The sequence below is a fragment of the Cynoglossus semilaevis genome, chromosome 13 (genome assembly GCF_000523025.1).
Source record: "Cynoglossus semilaevis isolate Cse_v1.0 chromosome 13, Cse_v1.0, whole genome shotgun sequence".
Taxonomy (NCBI): domain Eukaryota; kingdom Metazoa; phylum Chordata; class Actinopteri; order Pleuronectiformes; family Cynoglossidae; genus Cynoglossus; species Cynoglossus semilaevis.
The window spans coordinates 3,289,679-3,313,371 of record NC_024319.1 but is presented as its reverse complement, the minus strand read 5'-3'; the positions used below and the strand labels follow the sequence as shown (position 1 = coordinate 3,313,371).

The window sequence follows — 23,693 nt, the reverse complement described above, 5'->3', positions numbered from 1 at the left end:
TTAGATCTACTCCTGAACAGTCTCTGCAGCAGAAACCACTGTGGGTCTAAACCCAGTTACTGACCCAGACCCGGGAGGCGGAGCTCAGGGGTCACATTTATGATATAAACTAAATGTGTCTCTTTCTGCAGCTCAAACTTTACTGGGAAATTGGAAATACATGTGAGAAACGTGGGAGAGAAGTTACACGTTTTAAAGTCATTGCTGATTGTGCTTAAATGTACTTCAGTGACACACACCGTCCACAGGAGGCAGCAGTGGACCAGCTGCGTCTGTGTCCCTGAGAGCAGTTCACAGACTTCAGTTCTTGTTGTCAGTGTCACTCAGTCTGGAAGGTAAGGATGTGAACAAACTGTAGAGTAATCACTGACTGCAGATGTGATTCGCTCACTCTTTGGGTGAAAAGGTTATGATAGAAAAATAAGTGAATTTAAAAATTTGATGTTGCTATTAATATTGAATTATTCATTTATTTGATCACAGTTTGATTTATTTAAAAAAATATAGTTGGTGAAGATAAATGTTCTGAGTCACAAAGCAGAAAACTGCAGCAGAATGTTTTGTACAAACCTGCTTTTTGTGCTGATCCTGGGTTTTTAGATCTGGTATTTCTCACCCAGCTGAGAAGCAGAGACTCAGGAGACATCAGTCCCTGCTCATCCTGAGGGATCTGGACTTTCACAGAGTGCAGGGACCTGAGGGACGTGGGCTCTCAGAGAGGACAGGGAACTTGATGAAACTGGATAAGGACGACTGCTGAGAAAAGCTTTGCTTTTTTTGTGTCTTTGTTTGAAAAAGCTGCCGAACAATGAGCGTCTCCAGGAAGCAGGTAAACGTTGTTGTTTTTCTGGTTTACAGTTTAGTCAGGATCAGGATCGGGAAAATCAGTCATTTTAATCATCATTTTAAACACACTCAGAATTTAGTTTGTTTACTGTTTGTTGTTTTTTGTCATAAATCTAATCTGTTTGAAGTTATTTTCGTCTAAACAAAATTGTCCTCAAGTTTTTTTCCCCCTTTTTTTCTGTTAAAGGAAGAAATCTCTAAAATTGAAAAGTATTCAAGCGTGATCAGAACTGAATTAGTAAAAGTTTTCAGATCTGTTTTTTTAATATATTAATATTTTAATATTTACACGAGAACCTGAGGACATTTTTAATTTTTTGAATTAAACTAACATTCTACAGTTAGTCTGTGTTTTAGTTCTGTGGAAGGCCCAGAATCCAGATTCTGGCGCCGGTGTCTTGTCTTGTCAGAAGTTGTTGAACATTTTAATCAAAGACAGGTTCTAGAGTTTGGTTAGAGAACTGTGTTCAGGACTGGACTGCAGTGGACCAGAGTCAGTCACTCTCAGAATCTGTGATTTCCCTGAGTGATAACAACATATTTTTCTTAATAAATAAAAGGTTATAATGTAGATGACTGACGTATGAAGTTCTGCCTCAGGTGTCTCTGGTTCCTCTGGGTTTTCTCTTCTGGGTCTTGGTCCTTTCTCAGTGTCAGGAGGAAAACTCTGGAATTCCCTCAGGTCAGACTCGTACACTTTTACAAACTTGAACCAGATTTTTGTCCATGTGTTGTATTTGACACTTTCACACTTGGAAAAAATGTTGTTTCATGTTTTCAGGTGAGTACCGGGTGGACGAAGGTTCGGTCATCAGCCGATTTAACACGGATGTGTCTCCTGAGCCAGGTGAGGCCAGAAGAACGAGGACTTCCTTCAAACTTCTCTGTGTGTCTCTGTGTCCAAACCAACGACACGTGGACTCCTCAGAACTCATGTCTTCTGTCCTTGATCCCTAACTTCTAGAGTTTCCACTGAGGCCAACACGCCTCTATGACCAGGACCAGGTCCCAGACGAAGAGGGGGAGGAAGACTATGACCCCTACGGTTCCGCCCCTAACCAGGTGACCATGATCACTGAGGACACGTTCCCACTCGTCCCCACGGCCCAGTCTCACTACGCCAAAGAGGACACAGAGTTAATGCAGGTGAGAAGACCTGGACCAGGACCTGGACCTGGACATGGCTTCAGATTTATTATATATTATCACCGCTATGTTCTGTTGATATGTCCAAATGATGACGATGGTGATGATGAAGATGAGAATAAGTCAGTAGTGACCACTGACTCTGGTATTTACTGTAATAATGGAGAACCCACAACAGTCAGTTTCTTCAGTTCACGGCTTTTAGAAATGTCTGTGGATTCAAGTCAAATGACAAAGTGAAGATTTTAAATAAGGCTTCATGTGTGTCCTTCGACGTCCAGTACGAGTTTCCTGACACCGACTCCTCAGAAGAGTCTGGAGCTGACGCATTGCTTGGACAGGAAGAGGCGGGGCCAACAGAGTGTGACTGTGAACCTGGAGAACCAGGATTTGCTGGATTCATGGGACCCAAGGTGTGATGTCATCAGAGGAATAATAATTATGATGATGATGATGATGGTCAGTTTGTTAAAGTCTCAACTGTTTTGGTTCCTTCTTCCTGTCAGGGATCCAGAGGACTCCAGGGTAAACTTGGAGAACCTGGTCCCCAAGGCCGTGAGGTAAGAGAGATTGGTTTTTGATAAGAACCAAAACCTGAACTTGGTCCATGGTCTGAGCTTCGGTCTCTGTATCTTCCAGGGTTATAAAGGAACCAAAGGTGTTCGGGGAAGAGGAGGAGTCGCAGGGCCTGTGGTCAGTCGACACATGACAAACCAAGAGACCGACACAGACAGGAAACACAAACAGACTGTTTCATTGATGCATTGTGATGTAAATGGAATGACATTTGACCTCTGACCCTGTCTAGGGTGATGCTGGCCCTGAAGGAGACGATGGAGCTTCAGGTTTTTCTGGAGCCATGGTGAGTTCATGGACCAGTGGAACCTCCAACACCAAAGTTCATAGAGAATATCAGGAATCCACTGCTGCCTCCGTCACTGGGTTCACGTATGCTGTAATTACAGAAACTAACCACAGGTGTCAGTAGTGGACCAGCAGCTCCTGTGTTTCTGTGAGCTAAAATCAATGGTTTTCTCTCCAGACTTTGGTGTAATGGAGAGATTTACAAAAATGTGCCTGTAATCGAAGCAAACATTCATTTAATACATTTATTGGATGATCTTTAGGGAGAAGCTGGACTTCCAGGAGATCTAGGTGAACGCGGGGAGCTTGGTCTGAACGTAAACACATTATTTATTTTGTCTATTTCTTTTTAGAATTATTCGTTGTGTGTTGATATCTTTTTATACCTTTTTTAAACCTGACTCTTCTTCACAGGGTGACGTCGGCATGGAAGGACCACAAGGTGGAGTTGGTGCCCCTGGTGGCCCTGTAAGGAAACACAGAATGTCATTCATCACTTGTTCATAATTTGGGGGCTGATCTCCAAAGATCTCAGCTGTGTTCTAAACTGCATGTGCCGATGTTCTTTAGGGTTCTCCCGGTGAAGCTGGACCTCCAGGTTCAAAGGGAGGTAAAGGTGTGAAGGTAAAATGTTTTCTACTGTAATGAGAGGATGGAGATGAAAACCACGTCCTCCACCATGACCTTCATCATCATCACCTCTACATGGTCCATGACACCAATGTCTGTCTCCTTAGGGTACTCGAGGTACTGAAGGTCTTCAAGGTCAACACGGACGAGACGGACCAAAGGTATCAGGAGCGACTGAATTATCTCCAGAAGTTTATTCAGTTGAATTTCCCCAGTGTGCGATCAATAATGTTCAATCTAATCTAACCTTAATCCCAATCCCAATTTATTCCAACTCCATTTAATTCTAAGTATTTCTTCCTTCCCAGGGTCAGACTGGAGCTCCAGGATTCCCAGGAGATGTTGGTGAGAGAGGATACACTGTAAGATTCTTCATCTTTGTCATCTTCATCATCCAGAGATTCTGAGAAACATTAGTGGGTTCTTAAATGTAACAGTGAAGAAGATAATTTTACAGCTGCAGATTAAGGATTGGAATAGAATCAAAAAAATATTGTTCAGCCTGTTTATTAGTGAACTTTGTGGAGAAGGTGGAGCAGAAAGTTACCTGATGATCTGGATTTAAAGTCGGAGTTTTTGTCCCTCTGCAGGGTTATCCTGGACAGCCAGGGGGCACTGGACCGTCAGGACCAAAGGTGAGAGGAGAGACAGGAAGTGGTCTCAGGTCACATGATGAAGATCACTGACTGCAGATTGTTAAGAACCAGAATCCAGACATTTGACATTTTGACCAACAGACATGACTCTCCATTTGACTTAAAATGGCAAATTATTTCTTGTTTCTTGTCTACTGTGTTTTACTTGTGACTTTCTCCTTCCTGTCAGGGCAGTAAAGGTCTGGATGGAATTCCAGGCAGCGACGGAGATCCTGGACAAGACGTAAGTTCTTCTGTCCTGTCTCGTCTGTGCAGGTAATGGATTTGGTTTTTGATTCAGATTAATTTTAAATGATAAAAATGTGTTTTCTCTCACAGGGTTCAATGGGAGTCCCGGGTGTGATCGGAGAGCCAGGTCAATTTGGCCCCAAGGTCAAATAATTTATTTTTAATTTTAATTTCAAAATTCAGGATTAGGATCTTAGATTTCAGGTGTGGAGTCCAGATTACCAATCTCTGGGTTTGTTTCCTTTTTCAGGGGAACAAAGGGGAACAGGGTGTGAGAGGACCCCGAGGAAGAGGGGGCGCTGTGGTAAGCAAGAAACAGCACCTGGATTTGATTAGAGCTCTAACTCCGTGAACCTTTTTTATTGTACCATTATAAAGAACAGGGTAAGTTTTGTCTTTGTCCACCAGGGGACTCAAGGAGAACCCGGAGATTCTGGAGTAGCAGGAAACCCAGGAGCCAGAGGATTGCAGGGAGCTCAGGTAGGTACTGACAACAGGAACAGACGTCTAACGACATCTGGACGGATTAGATTAGATTAGATTAGATTAGATTAGATTAGATTAGATTAGATTAGATTAGATTAGATTAGATTAGATAATATTAGATAAGATTAGATAAGATTAGATTAGATCAGATCTCAGGTTTATACAATAAATCAAATTATGTCGTGGTCATAAATAATGATGTGAAATCATTTGTTTCCTGTAGGGGGCGAAAGGTGAACAAGGCACTCCTGGTACAAAGGTGAGTGACACAGAAATGATTTAGATCTTAATCAAGCAAACAGATTAAAAAGAAATGAATGGGTTTACAACAAGGATTGAGGTGAGATTACGGATGGATGTGTGTTTCATCCTGCAGGGGGCAGCAGGCAGGAAAGGCATCAAAGGAGATAAAGGTCAAAAGGTAAGGTCAGAGGTCACATCTTGCTGACCACTTCTCGCCTACTGTGGAATTTCTCTGACTTGTGATTTTTTTTTAGGGAATCCTGGGCGAGCGAGGAGACAAAGGACAGGTGAGAGAGAGTAGTTTTAACTGTAAACATTGTTCATATTTCTTCTTTAGTTTTTAATTTTTTTTTTTACAACATTGTTTTTCCGGCAGCATGGACTGAAAGGTCCAGTCGGTCCTGCCGGTGGTCCTGGTCCCGTGGGTCCACCGGGACTCCCAGGAACCAGAGGAGAGCGAGGTCTGATTGGAGATGCCGGTGTCAGAGGCCGAGCTGGACCCAAAGGAGTCCAGGGTTCTGTGGTGAGTCTGGGTCAAGGGTCAAGCTGTTCTAATATCAGAGTTTCAATCTTTAACCTGAACCTTCAAGTCTCAGAATGGACTCAGTCAGAGACCAGTTCTAACCACCGCTGGTCTGGTCCTGCAGGGTCCAGGTCTTAGTGATGAGCAGGTCCTGCAGCTTTGTCGAGGCGTGGTCACGGCCCAGATTTCTCAGTACGCCGCCTCCATCCGGGCCAAGTGTTCCCAGGGCTGCCCTATCAACAACAGGACGCTGATCGGGCCGCCGGGCGCCCCAGGACAGGAAGGCCTGCAGGGCAGGAGTGTGAGTCCCAGCAGGGAGGGTGGAGCGGGCTTCACTAGAATCAAATATTAACATTTGACTTAAAAACAAAATTTAACAACATTTTTGTTCCTACAGGGAAAAGCTGGAAAACATGGAGCGAAGGGATCGAGAGGAGCTCAGGGTGAGAGAGGACTGCATGGAGAGCCAGGTGAACCAGGAGAAACAGGTCAGAACCAAACTATCAGTAACACAGACCCAAGTCTGACTGAATACTTATAATAAATAACAACTAACTACGTATGAACTCATAATTAAATAATGATGATAATAATAATAAAACCAGAACAAAATCCAATTTCTACATTTACGGAGTCGGAAAAGGTTTTTTCAGGAAAATCCTGGATATTTCAGAGTTGGTCTTTCATCTGGTTTTTGTGCCTCTAGGTTTGAAAGGATCTAAAGGACTCATGGGAAGTCCAGGTAAAGGTTTGCCAGGACCTGATGGACCGCAAGGATCTAGAGGTACCAGAAATGTTCTAGAAATGTTCCACGACTTTGTCACAACAGTTCTTTGTCACTAATATAGAGAGAGCGCCCTCTACCTGAATTCAACAACATCAACTGCAGAAACCAGCAGGGGGCGCTTATAGTGTGTAAGGTTTTTGAGCTACTGTTCCTCTTCGCAGGCTTTCCAGGTCTACCAGCGGAACCCAGAGATGGTCTGGAAGGACCCAGTGGTCCTCGTGGCTTCAGGGGTCCAGTGGGTCCACCTGGTACCACGGGGGTTGCAGGAGTTCCAGGATTCTGTGAGGCCCGGGACTGTAGCATTCACGCCCCGGTTCTGAGGAAAGAACAGGGTCTGGTCAAAGGTCCCGTCAGTTAGAAAACAAACCAGGACCAGAATCAGACCAGCTGGGATCTACAGAACCCCCAGAACCAGAACCAGAACCTGCTGTTGACTTCAGAACACATGAAACTGGACCGGTTGTTGATCTAAGACTTCAGAACCAGATCTGCTGAGGACATAAAGACTGCAGAGAGATCTGGTTTGTCAGAACTTTTTAACCTTTTCTTTTTTTTTTTCCAGAACAAATGTGTTTTATGAAAATGTTGTTTTCTGTTAAATCACAATTAAAAAGAAAATATTTTCTAAAGTTCCTTTAAGGTGTTTCTTCCTCAGAACTGTTTCAGTTTCAAGAAACAACACTGAGTTCACAGTTACAATTATATTTTCCCAGGAACAGCTACAGTGTATCTAACACAAGACAAGTGAACTGATAGAACCAGCGGTGGATCAACAACTGCTGTGTCTGAAAAAAGAAAACATCTATAGTTTTGTCTTTCAGGGTTGATAAGAAAGAGAAGTGAGTCAGTGTCTCATAGTGTCTCATTGTCCTCCCTGAATGGTCTCTTGTTTCTACGTCCTCAGTTCAATAAAAGCACAAAAGGTCAATAAAAAAACCCTGGACTGCACCTTTAGAGAGTTATCGGAGTTTCCCGTTTTTTAGATTCTGTTTTATTTTTCTTCCTCTTAGAGGGAAACACCAGGGAGATTCCCCCTGTCTTCAACTTTCGCTTTGTTTTCTTCATTTGCATGACTCTGTCACCTGATTTGTCAAAGTGGAATATAAAAGTGTCGTATCACCACTGACCACACCCCCATGATGTCATCACTCTGACATCATGGGGGTGTGGTTAATAGTATAAAAAGAGCGAGAGAAACAGAACCGACTTAAAGGCAAGAGCACGGACATCATACTCACCATCATCTTCATCATCATCACCATCATCTTCATCATCATCATCATCATGTCTCCAGGCCACGAGAACTGTATCCTGCTGCTGATTCTCAGTGGGTATTTTATTTATTTTTGATTCTTTCTTTTTGATTTATGATTTTATTCAAATATTTTATAGTGTAATACGTACACAGTACTCAGACCTAACACTAACCTATCTGTGTGTGCGTGTTCTGTCTCTCCCACAGGTGTGTGCACATCCATGTGCTCATGTTCTCAGCTGCTTTCGCAGATCTGTGTTTCTGCTTCAAACTGTTTTCTAGAGTGTTTGACTGACAACAACAGTTCAGATGTTCAGTCCAGAGAGGTCACATGGTACAAGGTAAGAGACCCTTCACTCGTTCACTCCTCAGTTTGTGGACAGAACAGAAGTTCAAACGTCATTAATCTGTTGAATCCATTGACATCATACTCAGTCCAGATTTCTTTTTCCGTTCTCCACTCTACAGATCAGAGATTTTGTCTCTTCCGGTGTCTCGGGACGCATCCTCCTCAACAGTACCAACAGTTTGGATGTGGACCCGCAGTCACATCATCTCCTCCTGCCTGATGTGACGTGCGTGGATGCTGGCCTGTACACATGTCAGGTGACCACTGCTGCAGATGGAGAGAGCTGGCTGGGACGAGTTCTTCTTACTGTCACAGGTAAGAGGGGTGTGTGATGTCATCAAATCATCAAGACAAATACTGAAGCTTTAACTTCAATCAGTGGTTCCCTAAATGGAGGGTAGTGCAGGGGGGCACTGCAAGTATAACATATATATAAATATATGTATGGGATAATAGGGTCAAAATAATAATAAAAAAGGAGTTCAGTTTTGTTGAAATTACAGTGTTTCAAATAAATAAGTTTCATTAAATTAAACAAATTTATTGGGACGTGAGGATATTCCTATCTACAAAGAGAGGACTGCAGAAAAGTTTTGGGAACCACTAACTAAACTGAAACATAATGTCATCACTGATTGGAAGGAAAAAAAAGTGTTGGGGTTGTTTACGTTTACTTTACTTTGACAAAGATTTGAAAACTGACACCTGTATTGATTTTGTTGTTGTTGTTGTTGTTGTTGTTTCCAGATTGTTCTGATAATGAAGAAACGATGACTGACTTTTACTGGCTCATTCTGGCCTCAGCTGTGCTAATGCTAGCTCTGCTAACATTCCTGATAAGCAACGTAGGTTAAAAAACACACAAAACACACAAAGACAAACAAATATCATGTGTTTTTGTCTCACTAACTTTTTTCCCTGTATGCTCTCTGTTTTCTCTCTGTGTGTGTTTGTCACGCCAACAGTTGATTTTGAAAAATGTCTTCAAGGAAAGGAAAATTTCTCTAGTGAAAGACGTTGTTAAAAACTCACCATTCAAACCTCTGGACCAACAGGAGCTGAAGTCAGTCCACACTCTGGGTTCAAAAACATGCACCACGAACCATGTGTGGGTGTGAAGATAATGTCACTGGTTCCGAATGATGACACACACCTTTGATCTTTATCTAAGGATCAAAAAAAGTTCTCAAAGTTTCCTAAGTTTGTGCCAGTTCCATGGCTGGACCTCGTGGGGACGGACATTAATTGTTCATGTGTTATGTGTGGGTGTGGTTGTCTGGTAATTTTACTCTTTTAAAAGTGTGGGCGGTGAATTAAAAGAGGAAGTGAAAAGAGAAGCTGCTACTGAACTTTATGTTTGTACTCTGGAAATTCCACTCAAATGTCAGCACTAAGCCATGTTTTTTTTTTAAGTTTCCAGAAATAGTTTTTGTAATTCTCTGTACTTTCTGTAGTCATGTCTTTTTCATTTTTTAAAATTTAATTCTTTGCTTTTTTAAAGTGTTGTATTTATTTGTTTAGCTGGAGAAGTGTTTTGATGTTTTGATTGTTTTTTTCTACCTATTTTGCTACATTTGGTAAAGTGTTCTTTTTTTAATGTCTCTCAGGTTCAGTTTTTTTGTGCTCTTTTTTCTGTTTTTCAAAATGTTTTTAAAGAATCTGAACTTCACTAACTTCAGGAAATATATATTTTTTTTATATTGACTGGATTTTAACTACTTACAGTTCACCTAGGTTTGTATCTGTGCTGCCATCAGGTTCCGACAAGACAGTTAAGTGTTAATAAAGGACAGGTGTACTTTAACAGAAATCAACTATGAAGTAGTAGTATGTGTGACTTGACCATGTCCATACAGCTGTTTTTGTTTACTTGTATTTACAATTAAAAAAATAAATTCTAGGTGGTTTTGCCATATTTCTAAAGTTTGATTTATCTCGAAAAATAATAATTGTTTTCAAAATAATCATGAATAATCGCGATTATTGCAGTTACAGCGTGATCAATCAAATTAAAAATGTTAACCTTTAAACAGCCGTATTTCAAACTAAAAGAAAAAAAACATTATTTAATCACCATAGTTTCAGTTAAATATTACTACAACATAAAACCTGCTCATAAAGTCGGCGACAGCCTTTAGAAAGAACCTTTGTTTTATTCAGAAAAGCTGGGAAACGTCATTTCCGCCTTGATACGGTTCCTTAGCAACTTCGACGCTGTGTGCTCCTGCTTTTATGCCTAAGCTAAAGCTGTCTGCTGTCTGTTAGCTATCAGAAGCTCAGAACAGGCAGAGGGGTACCGCATCTAATGGACCCTGAGAATGAGCTCGACGAACTACTTGACGAAGTGGAACGAAAGTTCTGTCGGGATGTTAGTATTACGGACACATCCGACACCGGAAGCAGGAGGCTGCACAGGTAAAGAAAGCTAATGTTGTTAGCACCACGGTAAAGATGTTATGGGTAGAACCTTGTTAAATCATGCCAGTGCTATGATAATTAGAATTATGGTAACTTTTTGACTTTCTGTTTTTCTCTTTAGAATATTTGTATTTTATCATCGATCTATATAAATCGATCATTTAATAATTTATCAATTAGTTAAAGAGTTTTATGAAATATCAGTTCAGGGACAAAGTGACCACAGGAGGCAGCATATCTGTATCACTTTAAGCTCAAATTGATAAATGAATGTAAGACTGCTCACCTGACTAAATCACATTTCCCCATAATTCAGAGCCAGAACATCTGAGACCACAAACCTTTTCTCTGAGGAAGTGGACAACTTGCTAAAGGAACTGCTGGAGGATGAGAAACCTCAAGATGTTTCTAAACTGAAGGTCAGGAGACAACAGTAACATGCGGACTGTGCTAAAGATTTGCCATCATCTCCACCATCTCAATCTTCTTCTGTGGTTTTCAGACACATTTTGTCTTCTTGTCCTCTGGTTCCTCTTTCAGTTCCTCTCACTATAGTTTTTTCTGTCTAATATCAGTTGTGATTTTTCAACAGTTTCCTTGCAAAGATTCCGGAGCCGAGCAGAAGTTCTGCCCTCAGTCTGGAGGCAGAAGGTCTGTAAATGGTTTCAGAAGGACATCCTCTTCAAACATATTACACTGTTGAAAATGTTTTGCAGCAAAAGAGAAAAGTCTTAGTCTGGTTTCATCCAGATCTTCTTGTGTCCAGATGCTGTCCTGTCTTCATCGGAGGGAGTTCTTACCCCGTTGGTATTGGAACCTCCACATCTGAAAGGTGGAAAACAGAACTTGGTTTTTACAAGATGTGATTTTTAAACTTAAAATGAATACTCATGATTCACAACTTTGTTGTCATCTACTGATTGTAAAGTAAGTCTCTGATCTTGGTGACTGCAGGTCTTGTGACCAACTTCGCTGTCTCTCCTGTGACTTCAGGGTTCTGATGTTTGACCACAATGAATGGGACACATCCTGTGACTACCTCTTTTTTAGGTGAGTGGACACTGTGACACTGGAGTTTAAAGATATTCTCCTGCACTGGTTAAAAAAACCCCAACAACTCAGATTTGAGGTACAAATGTAATTCAAGTATTTACATCAATCACTTGCATTTGGAAAAAGTTCTGGTTTTGTACTGTGAAGTTTCCCTTTCTCCTACTTCCTTTCCCATCTTAGGAACCATATGCCAGATCATCAGAAGCTCCAAACCAAGCTGAAGAAGAGGAGAGGTTTCCGAGCCTATGCCTGTCAGTGTAGCTGGTTCTGCTGCTCTGAGCTGATGGACCTCAGTGGTCTGACTCAGCTGAAGTGGATTTGTGGAAGACATCTGAACTGAGGTCAAGGTGCTGCACCTTCCACAGATGGAAGTGGATCTGTTTCTTGGCTTTAGGGCACCTTGAAAGTATTCACCTCTGCTTGTTCATCAGGAAAAACTCTAAAGATTTTTGACAGTGAAAGTAAATGTGCTGTGGAGAAAAGGTTGCTCGTAGGACCTTAAGTGAACGAAGCAGAGGATCTGTTTATATTGGAGAAACCTATCTGTGAAAAACATTCAAACTTCAAAATTTCAGTTTCAATGTGTTGTTTCCTTTGATTACGTGACTTAAGCTAATAAGGAAAATGTAAAAGAATATATATATTTGATAAATAAACAAGAAATTAAAGTTGTGAATGAAAATCCACTGTACATACTGTTGATAAGGATTATGTATATATATATATGAATATACAATTGAAGTAAGAATGCAAAAGTGTAAGAGTTTAATGGGTTCATATGATTAAGTGTACTAATTTCTGCAATAAATGTTAACAAATGATACAGTAATGTGTTTATGTAATGTCATTATCATGAGGCAGCAAAGGAATACTGGAGTGAAACAAATGGAGAGAAGAAACTATACTGAAGTGGATTGTCTGAACCCTCCTGTGATTGACAGGTTCAGAGTTGTTATTGGCCCTGCTCTTCTCTAATAAGAATGTGGCAATGTTTATTTTCATGGTGATAGCCAATAACGCATGGCTGCTGTTTTAACTGGAACCACTATATCGCAGTCAGGAACCGAACCGGTCTTAGCCAATCAGAGGAGGGGAGCGGAATAGCTTAGCCTCGCATCACTTCGCTGTTAAAAATGTCGGAGTCTGAAGAAGATTTCGATAATTGGATCATTGATTCTCTGAAGAGGTTATAGATATTCTATTTTCCCCTTTGTTGTAGTTGGTCGTCAAGTTGTAACAGTCTCTACCGTGACATTTTAAATTTAAACAAGCGATTTAAGGTTACTGAGCTAGCAAAGAGCTAGCGCCACTACTTCCGGTTATTATTATTTTTGTTCTTGTGACTGTTTTATTTATTTCAATATTTTTTCCTCATAAATATATAACACGGATATAAATAGCGGAAATGAAGATTTCTGACGAAAGGTATAATTAAAACAAATAGCCATTTTTAACTTCATTGCTCTGCAGATAGTTTTTTGCAATCATAATAGTACTTAGTCAGAGCGCTGAAGTTCTATTTAAGTTCTAATAATGTTCTGCTATGCTATGTAGTTCTGCTCTGGTTCTACGACCTTTATTATTTTGATGAAGTGCTTTGGAATGACCTTATCTTCTCTCGTCTGTCCTCATTTGCAGCTACAAAGATCTTCACGTGTTTCAGATGGAACATCCCATAAATGTCATGGATTGGACTTCACAGAAGAGTGAGCAAATGTATTTCTTTGATACAGTGCAAGTTATTGTATTTTCATATAGTTTTCATATATATATATGGGCCTTCATGTACAACAAGTATTTAAAAGTCATTGTTCTTTTAAGGAAAAGCTTGATGGCAGCAGGACTTTTTAAAATGTGTTTACAGCCGTATGCACAGCAGGAAGTGGATCATCGAAAAGTGAAATCCTAGAGCTTTGTTTGCCTCCCAAACTCTTTGCCGATGAAAATAAGGTGAGGACATATTTTTTTACTGATGATTTGGTCTCGAGGTTTAACTCACAAATGACACTTCTGCTGTAACCATGAGTCCAGAGTCTGTGTGCAGGGCGAGACTTCACTGTTCTTCATGGTGCTTTCACTGACAGAATAGTTAGCTGCCTTCAACATGTTCCAGGAACACGGTGAGAGTTTTTGACCTTAAATAAACTGATCTGAAATGAAGAGTTCTCGCAATTTCACAATATCTTCCTAAAGGATTTTGTTTTTATTTTATTTATTTTAGATGTATTGTTACCGGTGATGAGTTGACCTCCGACCTCCAGGTGTGGGACTTGGGAGGAGATGAGAGTGGTGAGCTTCAACAAGCATTAGTCAAACACAAACTTTTGTCACAGGAAATCTGCTCTTTTTTTTCTCTTTTTTTTAAAGTAGAAGAAAGAAAGAACGTTATCACTTTTTTTCTAAACGTGTTGTCTGTGTCCTTTGTTGATGATGTCAGACATCATTAGGAGAACAGGGAGCATTAAAGGGAAAAGCCAGGTCTCCGAGGGAGGGGTGAGAATGGCAACTACGCCCACTCATCCACCTCAAATTCTTCATGGATCCACGATCTGTGATATTCATCTGACGGAACTAAACACTGGAACTACACTGTACAAAAATGGTAAGTCTGCAGCTGTTTCTTTTTCTGTTTTCTTTCACTGGAACAGTATTGCTTTTATTGTGATGAATCAGTGTCGCCTGAATGATGTAAAACTTTTTAATGACCAAAACTCCTGGATTGTGTCTCAACAGAGAGTGACTCAGCAGAACCACTGAGTTCCCTACAGTTCCTGAATGACCGTGTTTTTCTTGCAAGCTGCTGCAACGGGGATGTTTACATTGCAGACAGTCGGATGTCTGCATCTTGTCGACTGTCATCTCCTCCAGAATCTTTAGACCGGTGTAACCTGTGGTGGACCAATGCCTCTGTGGGCCCAGACCTGTCCAGCTGCAGGATCATTAGCCTGTCTGCCACTGGGGAAGCTGTGGTGTCAGACCTGAGAAACCAGAAAAATCCAAGGAACGTTGTGAGCCGAGCTCAGTTGAACCTTCAGACCCATCAGTGCAACCTGGACCATGTGATGCTGTGGTGGGCTCCTGAACTAAAAGATTGCTTTTCTGTGTCAGGTCAGTTTGTGACTCAACATTGAATGGACATTTGTAGCAAAATAACACATCCTGTATGGACTCGGGTCTGTGATTTACAATCATTAATTCTGACTCTCACAAAGTCTTAAAATGGTTGTTGCAGAAACAACATAATGTGACTTTAATAAGACTATCCTGCTCACTATGAAAGATTAACAATGAAGTGAAAAGTGGCCATCTTAGGAAAAAAACTGACTAAAGATTTGTTTGACTTCAAACAAGTAAAAATTCCCAATTCCTACAGGTTTCAGTGGAGAAGTTCAGATCTATGACACGTCACATTGGAGGACCGAGCTACAGGAAGTTCAACCACTGTTTCAGCACTGTGGTCATGCGGTTTCATCTACACTGTCTGATAGAGATGTTCCTCCTTTGGTGACCTCCCACATTTGGCATCCCAGCAGTCCACAAACACTACTGTCAGCAGCCTCAGATGGATCTGTCCATGTGTGGGACTGGGTCATACCCTCGGGTCCAGAGCCAGAACAATTGTGAAGGCGTTGCTCCCCCTGGTGGGGAGCAAATGTGTAACTTGACTTAAATGTTTTTATGTTTTAAAATAAAAAAGGAGAAAAGACTTTAAGTCTGACTCCAAGAAAAAACGTTTTTACTTCAAAATATATGTAATGCCATAAAATCCTGTTTTCAAGAAGAAAAAAAGAAAATCCTGATGCGAAAAATAAAACATTTTGTGAAATGCTAACACTTAACTTGTGAATGATCAACAGTTATGACTTGTCATAAAATTACACAAAAGGAAATGCTTAAACTAACAATTGAAAAAAGTCGTTAGAGTATAATTTGTATGTAATTATATAATTCCGTAGTGTATAATATAGTGTATAATTATTAGTCTGTCAAAACTGATTTGGACCTTGGAAATGAAAACCGGAACTAAGGTTCGGCTCCATATCTGGTTCTAGGCGGAGAGTTTTCACTGTGACAGAGAAAAGATGGCGTCGGGCGTTAGTGTCAGACTAAGATTCCTTAAGAAAAACATTTGCAGGTACCGGTCTCTGCACAGTCTGACATCCGTCCACCGGAGGGTCTTCTTGAACACTGATTCCGGACTTTGTTCACTTAGTGCGGGCGAAGTCCGGAGCCAGCGACCGGTTAGCAGTTCAAACACGAAATCGCTTCAGAGCGACATCTACTGTCTGCAGCTGGTCAGGTCAGAAAACCACGTTCACTTCAAATATCTATACCTATACTTCAGATTAATAATCTAACCATTTAGTTTATTAAGTGCTAAGTAGGCTGCGAGCGCCCCCTGCGCTGAATTTTTTCTCTTTGTCGGGAAAGTCAAATTAAACAGGAAGTTGTGCCTGAATAAGATTTGAGCCAATACAACCGTCTGAAGACGGATTCCAGTCAACACACTTTCAAGGGAGATGATTTAGTTGAAATGTATCATCAAAACTGTACGATGTAATTCCCCCCAGGTCCAGAGACTACGAGGGCTTCCTGTCATCCCTCCTGCTCCCAGAGGAGGCGCGACGCACCTCTCTGGCTCTGAGAGCCTTTAACGTGGAGCTGGCTCAGGCAGGTATTCCACTCATCACTCTTCCACTCTGCGTGAAATATGTTTTGCCATCAACCTTCTGTTTAAATCAACCGTCCAAGAGGTTTTGCTTTTTTTGTTCTCCAGGTTAAGGACATGGTTTCCCAGAAGACCATTGGTCTGATGCGGATGGAGTTTTGGAAGACGGCGATTGAAGAAATCTACAGAGACCAGGCTCCGCAGCAGCCGGTCACAGTGGAGCTGTGGAGGGTAAGAGCCCGGGATAAAAAAATATATTTTTGTATCTCTAATGGTCTAGAATGTTCCTTAGATTCTAAGGTTTGATCCCGTGACTAGGTCACAACATTCCATGGCTTAGAATAACCCAGGCCTATGGAAAATGTCTGAATAAATTAAGAAAAGAATAGTAGGAAATAAAGCCAGGTAGACCAACAGTTGATGATTGTCCAACACCAGACAGAAACCTTATTGATGTTTTTCAGGCGGTGAAGAAACATCAGCTGACGAAGCGGTGGTTTTTGAGGATGATCACAGAAAGAGTGAGTTACACAGAAATCTTTTCACAGCCATAATTAAAGCTGACGTTGGTGATTTAAAATAAAAGAGGATGATTTTAGTGCCGTGTCTGTGTTTGAGCAGGAAAAGGATCTGGACGACCGAGCCTTCAGGAACATACAGGAACTGGAGAGTTATTCTGAAAACACACAGTCATCTTTACTCTATTTGCTGCTGGAGACATTAGGTTAGTGATGACACGGCTGGAATGACAGTCACAGCTGAGTCACAGATGCCACACAAAGTTTCTTGTGTTTATTTGCAGGTGTAAAAAACGTACACGCTGACCATGCAGCCAGTCACATCGGTAAAGCCCAGGGGGTTGTCACGTGTCTCCGAGCAACACCGTACCACAGCAGCCGCCGACGGGTCTACCTGCCCATGGATATCTGCCTAAAGGTCAGTGTTGGCTGCTGCCTGAAGCTGAAACAAAGGAGAGAATCTCCTCAGAATGTCCTCAGCTCAGCAGCATTTTGTGCTTCTGTTTTTGCAGCACACAGCGTCACAGGAAGATTTCATCCGCTGCAGACGAGAGCAGAACGTACGAAACGTTGTGTATGACATCGCCAGCCAGGCTCACGTGCACTTACAACATGTACGTACATCAAACTAAATGTTGGGGGGGGGGGCTCCCAGATGAACATACCTGAAACATCAGTCCCAATGTGCTGATCTCTGCTATGAAGAACACAGGCCACAGCAGAGAAGACTCATCCAATCCTTACACTCCCTCTGACCTTGTGTTGAGCAACCTTCAACATCAACAGTATTTTTACGGAACCTGTATCTCTTACTGTGACCACTAGGTGTCGCTGTGGTACTACAGCTGTTGTGACAAACGCTGAGAGTCGATCACTTTTAAACACAAATATGTAAAAACGACTCAGAGCAAATCTGAATTGCTGATATCACTTGTCTTCGATGAGATTATGGAAACATTCTTTCAGTTTTGTGTTTTCTTTGTTAGGCTCGATCCTTCAGCAACAACGTTCCTGCAGCTGCTGCTCCAGCGTTTCTGCAGACGGTGAGTTGACAATTGAATTAAATCATTACTTGATGTGCTAAACCATTCAGTGAAAAACAGCAGAAACTGCAGTGACACATTGACAGTAAATATGAGCAGACAAATCTGTGCTGCTTTCATGGTTAAGTACCAATACAGCAGTGAAGTCCGGACTTTTATCTAGGTCTGTGTAACTTCTTGTGTTAGAAACATCTGAGTGTTAATCTGATGGTTCCAAAAAATCAATGCTAAAATAAATCCAAGGTTAGTGAGACTTAGAATGGAAATAAGCACCAGGCAGCTGAGTGTATATATATATATATACTGTAGTTAGATGCCACACCCAGGATGAACTGAAACCAAACATTTGTCTGTGCCTTTGCAGGTGGGGTTGGAGGACTATCTCCAGAGAGTCAGGAAGGCTGATTTTGATGTTTTTCACCCCAGTCTTCAGAAGAGAAACCCTCTCATTCCTCTGCAGCTGTACCTCCGCTCCTGGAAGAAGAGCTACTGACAGTCACAGAAGTTTTATTGTCAGTCAACACTTTACTGAAGGGCCTCTGGTCTGTCTTCAGAGTCCAAACAACATTTGGAGGGAAGGAGAAATGATGGAAATACAGTGGGAGGGTAAATGTGTTTTGTGATTGACAGCTGAATTCACCTGTCAGAGTCTGAAGATGTGAGTGACATCTTGTCATTGTTCACTTTCTCCAGGTTTTTATGGGATGATCCAGATATAGTCATTTATTTGTGAATTCACTGAAGTAAATGGTGGGTGGATCTAGATGTACCATCCAAAAAAATAAGAGGTGGAGCCTTATTCTGCAACAACTTCGCATTTTTAATATGATTTTTTTTTGAATATTTTCCTTATTTTTATTCTTTTTTTCACACTAATAATTAAAATGGTATCAGTATTTATTACCTATTTATATATCATCACCATCAAAGAAACGGATAACATAAAACAATGAAAAGCCATTCAAATATTCTAACAACATTTTAAGTTTTCAAAGCAAAAATATTCTGAAATGAGATAAAACAAACTCTGGAGTCACCTCAGGTCAAATGATGTAATTTGAATTACTCCTTACATTTGCAAAATTGAGTGCTTGAATGCTTTGAAGGAGGAAAGTGAAAGAAGGAAGTGATTTCACTTGTATTCCGAGTCACTGCAGTATCGTCCGACAACAGGGAGAGCTGGTGATTCCGGGTCAACAGTAGAAGAATAAGAGAAAGATGAGAAGAAGGAAAGGGCAAATTGTTAAACGTTTTATTTTGAATCTGTTTGTCTTCACTGATTTACGTGGACTGTGATGATTGGTTGTCACACAATATGCTGTCACCCAGGAACAAAACGTGGTGGTTAAGGAGCAGCATGTAAAATAATGAATGACTGGTGTGTTGACTGTAGTACATTTTCTGTCCAATAGTTTTTTGTAGAACGGACCAGAGGATGCTGGTGTGTAGTACATGTCTACAGACCAATGTGGTCTGTACAGAAGTTAGAATACATTTATGCAAGTGGATATTTTATATATTGAAAGCTTATTAAAATAAACTACAAACTGCTGTGGCTGGTTGTAAAAATTATGTCCTGTTTTGGTAAAAATAAAAATAATAATAAAGTATATATATATAATTTGGGAGTGTTATTGACGGTTGTATTGTTTATTGGGCTTTAGTGGAAAACCCTGTGGTTCACCGAATCAGGAGGATTGTTATTAGAAGAGTCGTAGTAGAAGTAGATAGATAGTAGATATCGGGCGTGCTTCCTTGTTCATTTCAAATTTGCAGTCGGCGGAGGTTGTCGGTAAACTTTAGCCGTAGTTATGAAGTCGACGCTTGGATTTCCTACAGTACAATGGAGCAGTGAAGGTAGCAAGGCGCCATGTTGTTTATCGCAGCAGTATTTTTACGGATTTTACGCAGCGGACTTTAAACTTTGTGCAGTTTAAAGCCAAAGGCGCCTTTTTCTGCGACTTTGTGAATTATAATCCGTCTCAGAATTTCAGCGAAACACCATCTCAGGTCTGTGAGTGTTTTTTCTCCACGTTTCCGGTTCTAAATTTAAGACTAGACGGATTAGCTCCTACACGCTAACAGCTGGTAGCTGTAGAAACTGTCTTTAAAACTTTTAACTTTAATTAAAAATAAGTAAAAACCTGTCGGTAAGAGTCCACAAACACACGACCACCAATGTAGTGATGGTGACTACTAGCAATTTGGTTCGAGTAAAAAAAAAACGATACCAAAAACGATAGGAAGCGAACAGGCTAAAGGCAACGCCAGGATAATCACTCAAACGCACCACAGTAAACTTTTCCTAAAAACGTAACATTTAAAAAGACTCAAATACACAAGAAATTAGTCATATCGGACAAACTCAACACCTAAAATATTATAAGTATATAATATAAGTTATAAACTACTGGTTGTTAAAGAACAATTTGACTTACAACGTTTTGCTGTAGCTGGTAGTGAGGAAGGAAACATATAAACTATGGTAAGTGTTTTAGTAACTATTTGTGAGTGACAAACAACGTTAAATGTTTCATTACTAACAAATATACATCCAATATTTTATGCTCCTATTGTTGGTATTTGTCTTGTCTTTTTTTTGCTTTTGAACTTGGGATATAGCTAGGAAATTTACTTGACTTTTCAGGAGTCTCACTCATTTTGTCTTCATGCTCTCAGCGGCGTGTGAGAAGCTCTCGGCTTTTATTTATTATTTTATTTATTATTTAAAGATTCGAAGGTTTTCTACAAACACACTTCAAAGTTACAAATCTACTACAATGAGGCACTGAGGCGTCTGACTCTCATCAGAGTAAAGTTCACTTCTTTCAATCATCAACCCAAAATGTTCATTGGATTCAAATTTTAACATGTTGACAACACCAGTCAGACATGTTTCACCATTGACTCCACAATTTCTGCGTGTTTTGCACTTTTACACGTTGTATTATGGGTTCTGTACACGCTGTGAAAGAACTGTTTGGGTTCTTCGTCTCAGAGTAGCGAATACACTAAAGCAAAGGCTCAGGTTTTGACTTCCTGTATAGGGCGTCTAATCCCGTGGATTAACGAAGTCTGTGCAGTTCCCTTCTCTGGTTAAACACAGTAATTGGATTAACCATAACCGATGCTGTTAATCTGAATGTGTGCTACAGGTGGGCGTAAACTCGTCTGCTAAAGTGGGAAAGATGGTTTATAGGAAATATCTAAATAGTTTGTATTATTACATTTTTTTTACACGTCATTTAATTTAAATTAACCAAACATTTCAGGCCCAGCAGGGAGATAATAATTATTTAAATAGACGTTGTCTGTCAGATCAGCTGACCACTGATGTCACAGGGAAGGAAAGCGGAAAAAGTACAACTGCCTTAGCTGTTTGCACCCCCTGGTGGACACATGATGACATAAAAGTTATTGCTGATTTATCAATTTGTACAGCCTTTTGTACAGCCTTTTTTAAAATTCATAATCATATTTAAATCAAATCGCGAGGTACCCAGAGATGTCCACCCTTATCAGGTTTAACAGGTTTTTAACATATATTTATTTCCACTAAAGTCTAATGTTTTCATCTCGGAGCCTGAATTCAGACATGTCACTAGTTTGTTTCTCAACTCTGCCTTTCTTTTTCTCTTCAGACCACAGCTGAAATGGTGGACCGGCTGGCTAACAGTGAGGCTAACTCCAAGCGGATCGCTGTGGTGGAAGGCTGCTTTGGTGCTGCGGGTCAGCCATTGGCCATTCCTGGCCGAGTCCTGATCGGAGAGGGCGTCCTCACTAAACTCTGTCGCAAAAAGCCCAAAGCGCGACAGTTCTTCCTCTTCAATGACATCTTGGTTTACGGGAACATCGTCATTCAGAAGAAGAAGTACAACAAGCAGCACATCATCCCACTGGAGAGTGTCACCATCGACACGGTGCCTGACGAGGGTGACCTACGCAACGGTTGGCTCATTAAGACACCCACTAAGTCTTTTGCCGTCTACGCCGCCACGGCCACCGAGAAGTCTGAGTGGATGAACCACATTGGGAAGTGTGTAGGAGACCTGCTGCAAAAAAGTGGAAAATCTCCCAGCGGCGAGCACGCTGCCGTCTGGGTCCCTGATTCCGAGGCCACTGTGTGCATGCGCTGCCAGAAAGTCAAGTTTACGCCCGTCAGCCGCCGCCATCATTGTAGGAAGTGTGGCTACGTGGTTTGCGGGCCATGTTCAGAGAAGAAGTACCTCCTGCCCAGCCAGTCTTCCAAACCCGTCAGAGTCTGTGAGTACTGCTACATTCAGCTGACATCGGGGCCCCGCTCCGACTCCATTGGTCGACCAGGCTTAAAGTTTGGGAACAACCTGACGGACGACGATGATGACGACGACGACAGCAGCGACTGAGGAAAGATGTGTTCTCCAGACTTACCGATCCATTCTTAAGTCCTAAAGGAACTTTTTCTCTCTGAGTTTCACCCTGATGTGAATATTAATCTAAGAATTTGTTACTGATTAACTAATATTTGTTTTTCTGCAATAAGAATTTTTTCATTATTTTCTTAATTCTAGCAGGGAAGGTGGTTTCCTGAAATGTTGAATCATTGAGAGGCAGCAGAGAAGTGAGAGCTTTTTTCGTCACTACAGAAGGCCACGGTGCTTACAAGAAAATCCCGAAACTTCCTAAAATGTGTACGATCCTTAAATTTTTTCCTTTATTTTTCTGTCCAAAAAGTAAATGTCGCACCTCTACTCAAGTTTCTTCAGGAAACAAAAACACATTTCTCTTTGTACACTAAGCTGGTGTTTTGTCCTAAGAGTCTCTTCGTAGTTTCCATTTCAAGTGGAACCCAGTTTTGTTTTTTTTGTTTTTTTTTTTTTTTAGCATACGTCTCTGTCGTTAACATTGGTCATCACATGACTTGTGTCAGTGTGAGAGCATACAACATATTTGTTGGTGTTTACTTTTTACAGACACAGATATCAACACTTTTTTTTCCATTCACATCTCTTACAGACGCTTGTTTCTTCCTCTGACTTTTTGCTGTGGTTCAAAGTCAATTTACATTCTTCCTGTTTTTTCACAATGTGCCTTAATTGCTTACCAAATCCGTTACTCAGGACTGTTGGATTTGACTGATGTCACTTCCTTTCAAGGCCAGAAGTGACTCATCCACTGTGCTGTACCTGTCTTGGCCTCTAGTTGTTGAGCAGCGTGTCCATTGTAGGGCGGTGTCTGTTCTGGGCCAGAAACATAATTGTTCAACCATAAAACTTCCAAAGTCTGATGCCTTTAAACAAGCAAAATATAATCCAGATCCAGTTTTGTTTTTTTTTCCTGTCAGACGTGTCTGAGTAAAGGCGATTGGTTCAATTCAAGCCTTTAATTCAATCAGGAATACTTTTGTAGTATGTTTAAGGTAGTATGTTTGTTAAGGTAGTATCTTTGTTAAGGTTTTTTTACTTCTCTTTTTTTCAATGTCCACGGTGGGGGCTTTACTGTAGACAGGAAGTTGGCACATGCACCTCCTCTTAGCAACATGACAAACTGCCCAAGCCACAAATCCAAATACCCCTTGTTGTTAAACTGAAAGGTGCAGACATGTGATCATGTGACAAGTCAAGCAGGAAGTGAGAAAAGTTTGTCATTTTTTTAAAACAGCTGCGACAGGTTTGAAAACAGCCAATGATTTAAAAACATGGTGTGGAAAAACCTTCGACATCAGGAACTGGTACTGATTTTTTTTACACTAATGTTAAAGGGAAACTCCACCGGAGCTGTGGATGGCGCTGTAATAAATAAATCTTATCACCTGCTCAGAGTTTACAAAAAGTCAAACACAATCAGCTTCAGTCAATTTAAAGATAAACTGTTTTCTTCAGTATTTTGTTAGCTCCAGCGTAAACTGGCTCCGTTGTCTATGGGAACCCATCCGAATTTCAAATGTTTTTTTGTGGATAAAGTCAAGGAGAAGCAGAAGAAAAGGAATCCTCTCTTCTT

General features: G+C 40.9%; 6 protein-coding genes across 13 annotated transcripts; all 6 read left to right on the top strand.

The window, feature by feature from the left end:
* The first annotated feature begins 88 nt into the window (after window positions 1-88).
* Window positions 89-7,333, top strand: LOC103388070 (collagen alpha-1(III) chain). Of its 2 annotated transcripts, XM_025061521.1 has the most exons (27): window positions 89-335; window positions 601-829; window positions 1,447-1,528; window positions 1,628-1,693; window positions 1,811-1,992; window positions 2,274-2,405; window positions 2,499-2,552; window positions 2,632-2,685; window positions 2,801-2,854; window positions 3,120-3,173; window positions 3,271-3,324; window positions 3,427-3,480; window positions 3,594-3,647; window positions 3,795-3,848; window positions 4,077-4,121; window positions 4,312-4,365; window positions 4,461-4,514; window positions 4,621-4,674; window positions 4,779-4,850; window positions 5,080-5,115; window positions 5,233-5,277; window positions 5,354-5,386; window positions 5,476-5,622; window positions 5,747-5,923; window positions 6,020-6,110; window positions 6,329-6,406; window positions 6,571-7,333. In XM_025061521.1, the coding sequence occupies exons 2-27, from the start codon at window positions 809-811 to the stop codon at window positions 6,765-6,767; spliced, it is 1,998 nt and encodes a 665-aa protein (XP_024917289.1). In that variant the 5' UTR covers window positions 89-335; window positions 601-808; the 3' UTR covers window positions 6,768-7,333. The 2 variants fall into 2 exon arrangements, with proteins under 2 accessions (XP_024917289.1, XP_024917290.1); XM_025061522.1 differs by having other exon boundaries at window positions 89-829.
* A 275-nt stretch (window positions 7,334-7,608) lies between these two features.
* On the top strand, window positions 7,609-9,596 carry LOC107989439 (uncharacterized). Its single transcript, XM_017038140.2, has 5 exons — window positions 7,609-7,736; window positions 7,872-8,005; window positions 8,133-8,328; window positions 8,761-8,858; window positions 8,979-9,596. Exons 1-5 carry the CDS (start codon window positions 7,694-7,696, stop codon window positions 9,129-9,131), a joined length of 624 nt encoding a protein of 207 aa, XP_016893629.1. The 5' UTR covers window positions 7,609-7,693; the 3' UTR covers window positions 9,132-9,596.
* A 562-nt stretch (window positions 9,597-10,158) lies between these two features.
* Window positions 10,159-12,305, top strand: cfap418 (cilia and flagella associated protein 418). 2 transcript variants are annotated; one of them, XM_008322926.3, is made up of 6 exons: window positions 10,159-10,428; window positions 10,748-10,850; window positions 11,024-11,082; window positions 11,198-11,263; window positions 11,425-11,481; window positions 11,665-12,305. In XM_008322926.3, exons 1-6 carry the CDS (start codon window positions 10,319-10,321, stop codon window positions 11,822-11,824), a joined length of 555 nt encoding a protein of 184 aa, XP_008321148.1. In that variant the 5' UTR covers window positions 10,159-10,318; the 3' UTR covers window positions 11,825-12,305. The 2 variants fall into 2 exon arrangements, with proteins under 2 accessions (XP_008321148.1, XP_008321147.1); XM_008322925.3 differs by having other exon boundaries at window positions 10,161-10,428; window positions 11,386-11,481.
* A 209-nt stretch (window positions 12,306-12,514) lies between these two features.
* On the top strand, window positions 12,515-15,291 carry wdr73 (WD repeat domain 73). Of its 2 annotated transcripts, none has more exons than XM_008322924.3 (8): window positions 12,515-12,670; window positions 13,123-13,190; window positions 13,349-13,434; window positions 13,516-13,604; window positions 13,706-13,773; window positions 13,922-14,086; window positions 14,218-14,592; window positions 14,858-15,289. In XM_008322924.3, exons 1-8 carry the CDS (start codon window positions 12,618-12,620, stop codon window positions 15,106-15,108), a joined length of 1,155 nt encoding a protein of 384 aa, XP_008321146.1. In that variant the 5' UTR covers window positions 12,515-12,617; the 3' UTR covers window positions 15,109-15,289. The 2 variants fall into 2 exon arrangements, with proteins under 2 accessions (XP_008321146.1, XP_024917291.1); XM_025061523.1 differs by lacking the exon at window positions 12,515-12,670 and adding an exon at window positions 12,706-12,909 and having other exon boundaries at window positions 14,858-15,291.
* A 139-nt stretch (window positions 15,292-15,430) lies between these two features.
* Window positions 15,431-19,269, top strand: ndufaf6 (NADH:ubiquinone oxidoreductase complex assembly factor 6). Of its 2 annotated transcripts, none has more exons than XM_008322923.3 (9): window positions 15,431-15,784; window positions 16,056-16,155; window positions 16,262-16,384; window positions 16,618-16,674; window positions 16,775-16,877; window positions 16,956-17,089; window positions 17,184-17,285; window positions 17,658-17,714; window positions 18,079-19,269. In XM_008322923.3, exons 1-9 carry the CDS (start codon window positions 15,567-15,569, stop codon window positions 18,205-18,207), a joined length of 1,023 nt encoding a protein of 340 aa, XP_008321145.1. In that variant the 5' UTR covers window positions 15,431-15,566; the 3' UTR covers window positions 18,208-19,269. The 2 variants fall into 2 exon arrangements, with proteins under 2 accessions (XP_008321145.1, XP_024917292.1); XM_025061524.1 differs by having other exon boundaries at window positions 15,758-15,784; window positions 16,056-16,159.
* Window positions 19,270-19,471: 202 nt separating this feature from the next.
* On the top strand, window positions 19,472-23,527 carry plekhf2 (pleckstrin homology domain containing, family F (with FYVE domain) member 2). Of its 4 annotated transcripts, none has more exons than XM_008322922.3 (2): window positions 19,472-19,728; window positions 21,356-23,527. In XM_008322922.3, the coding sequence occupies exon 2, from the start codon at window positions 21,368-21,370 to the stop codon at window positions 22,097-22,099; it is 732 nt and encodes a 243-aa protein (XP_008321144.1). In that variant the 5' UTR covers window positions 19,472-19,728; window positions 21,356-21,367; the 3' UTR covers window positions 22,100-23,527. The 4 variants fall into 4 exon arrangements, with proteins under 4 accessions (XP_008321144.1, XP_008321143.1, XP_024917294.1 ...); XM_008322921.3 differs by having other exon boundaries at window positions 19,473-19,724; XM_025061526.1 differs by having other exon boundaries at window positions 19,496-19,571.
* The last annotated feature ends 166 nt before the right edge of the window (window positions 23,528-23,693 follow it).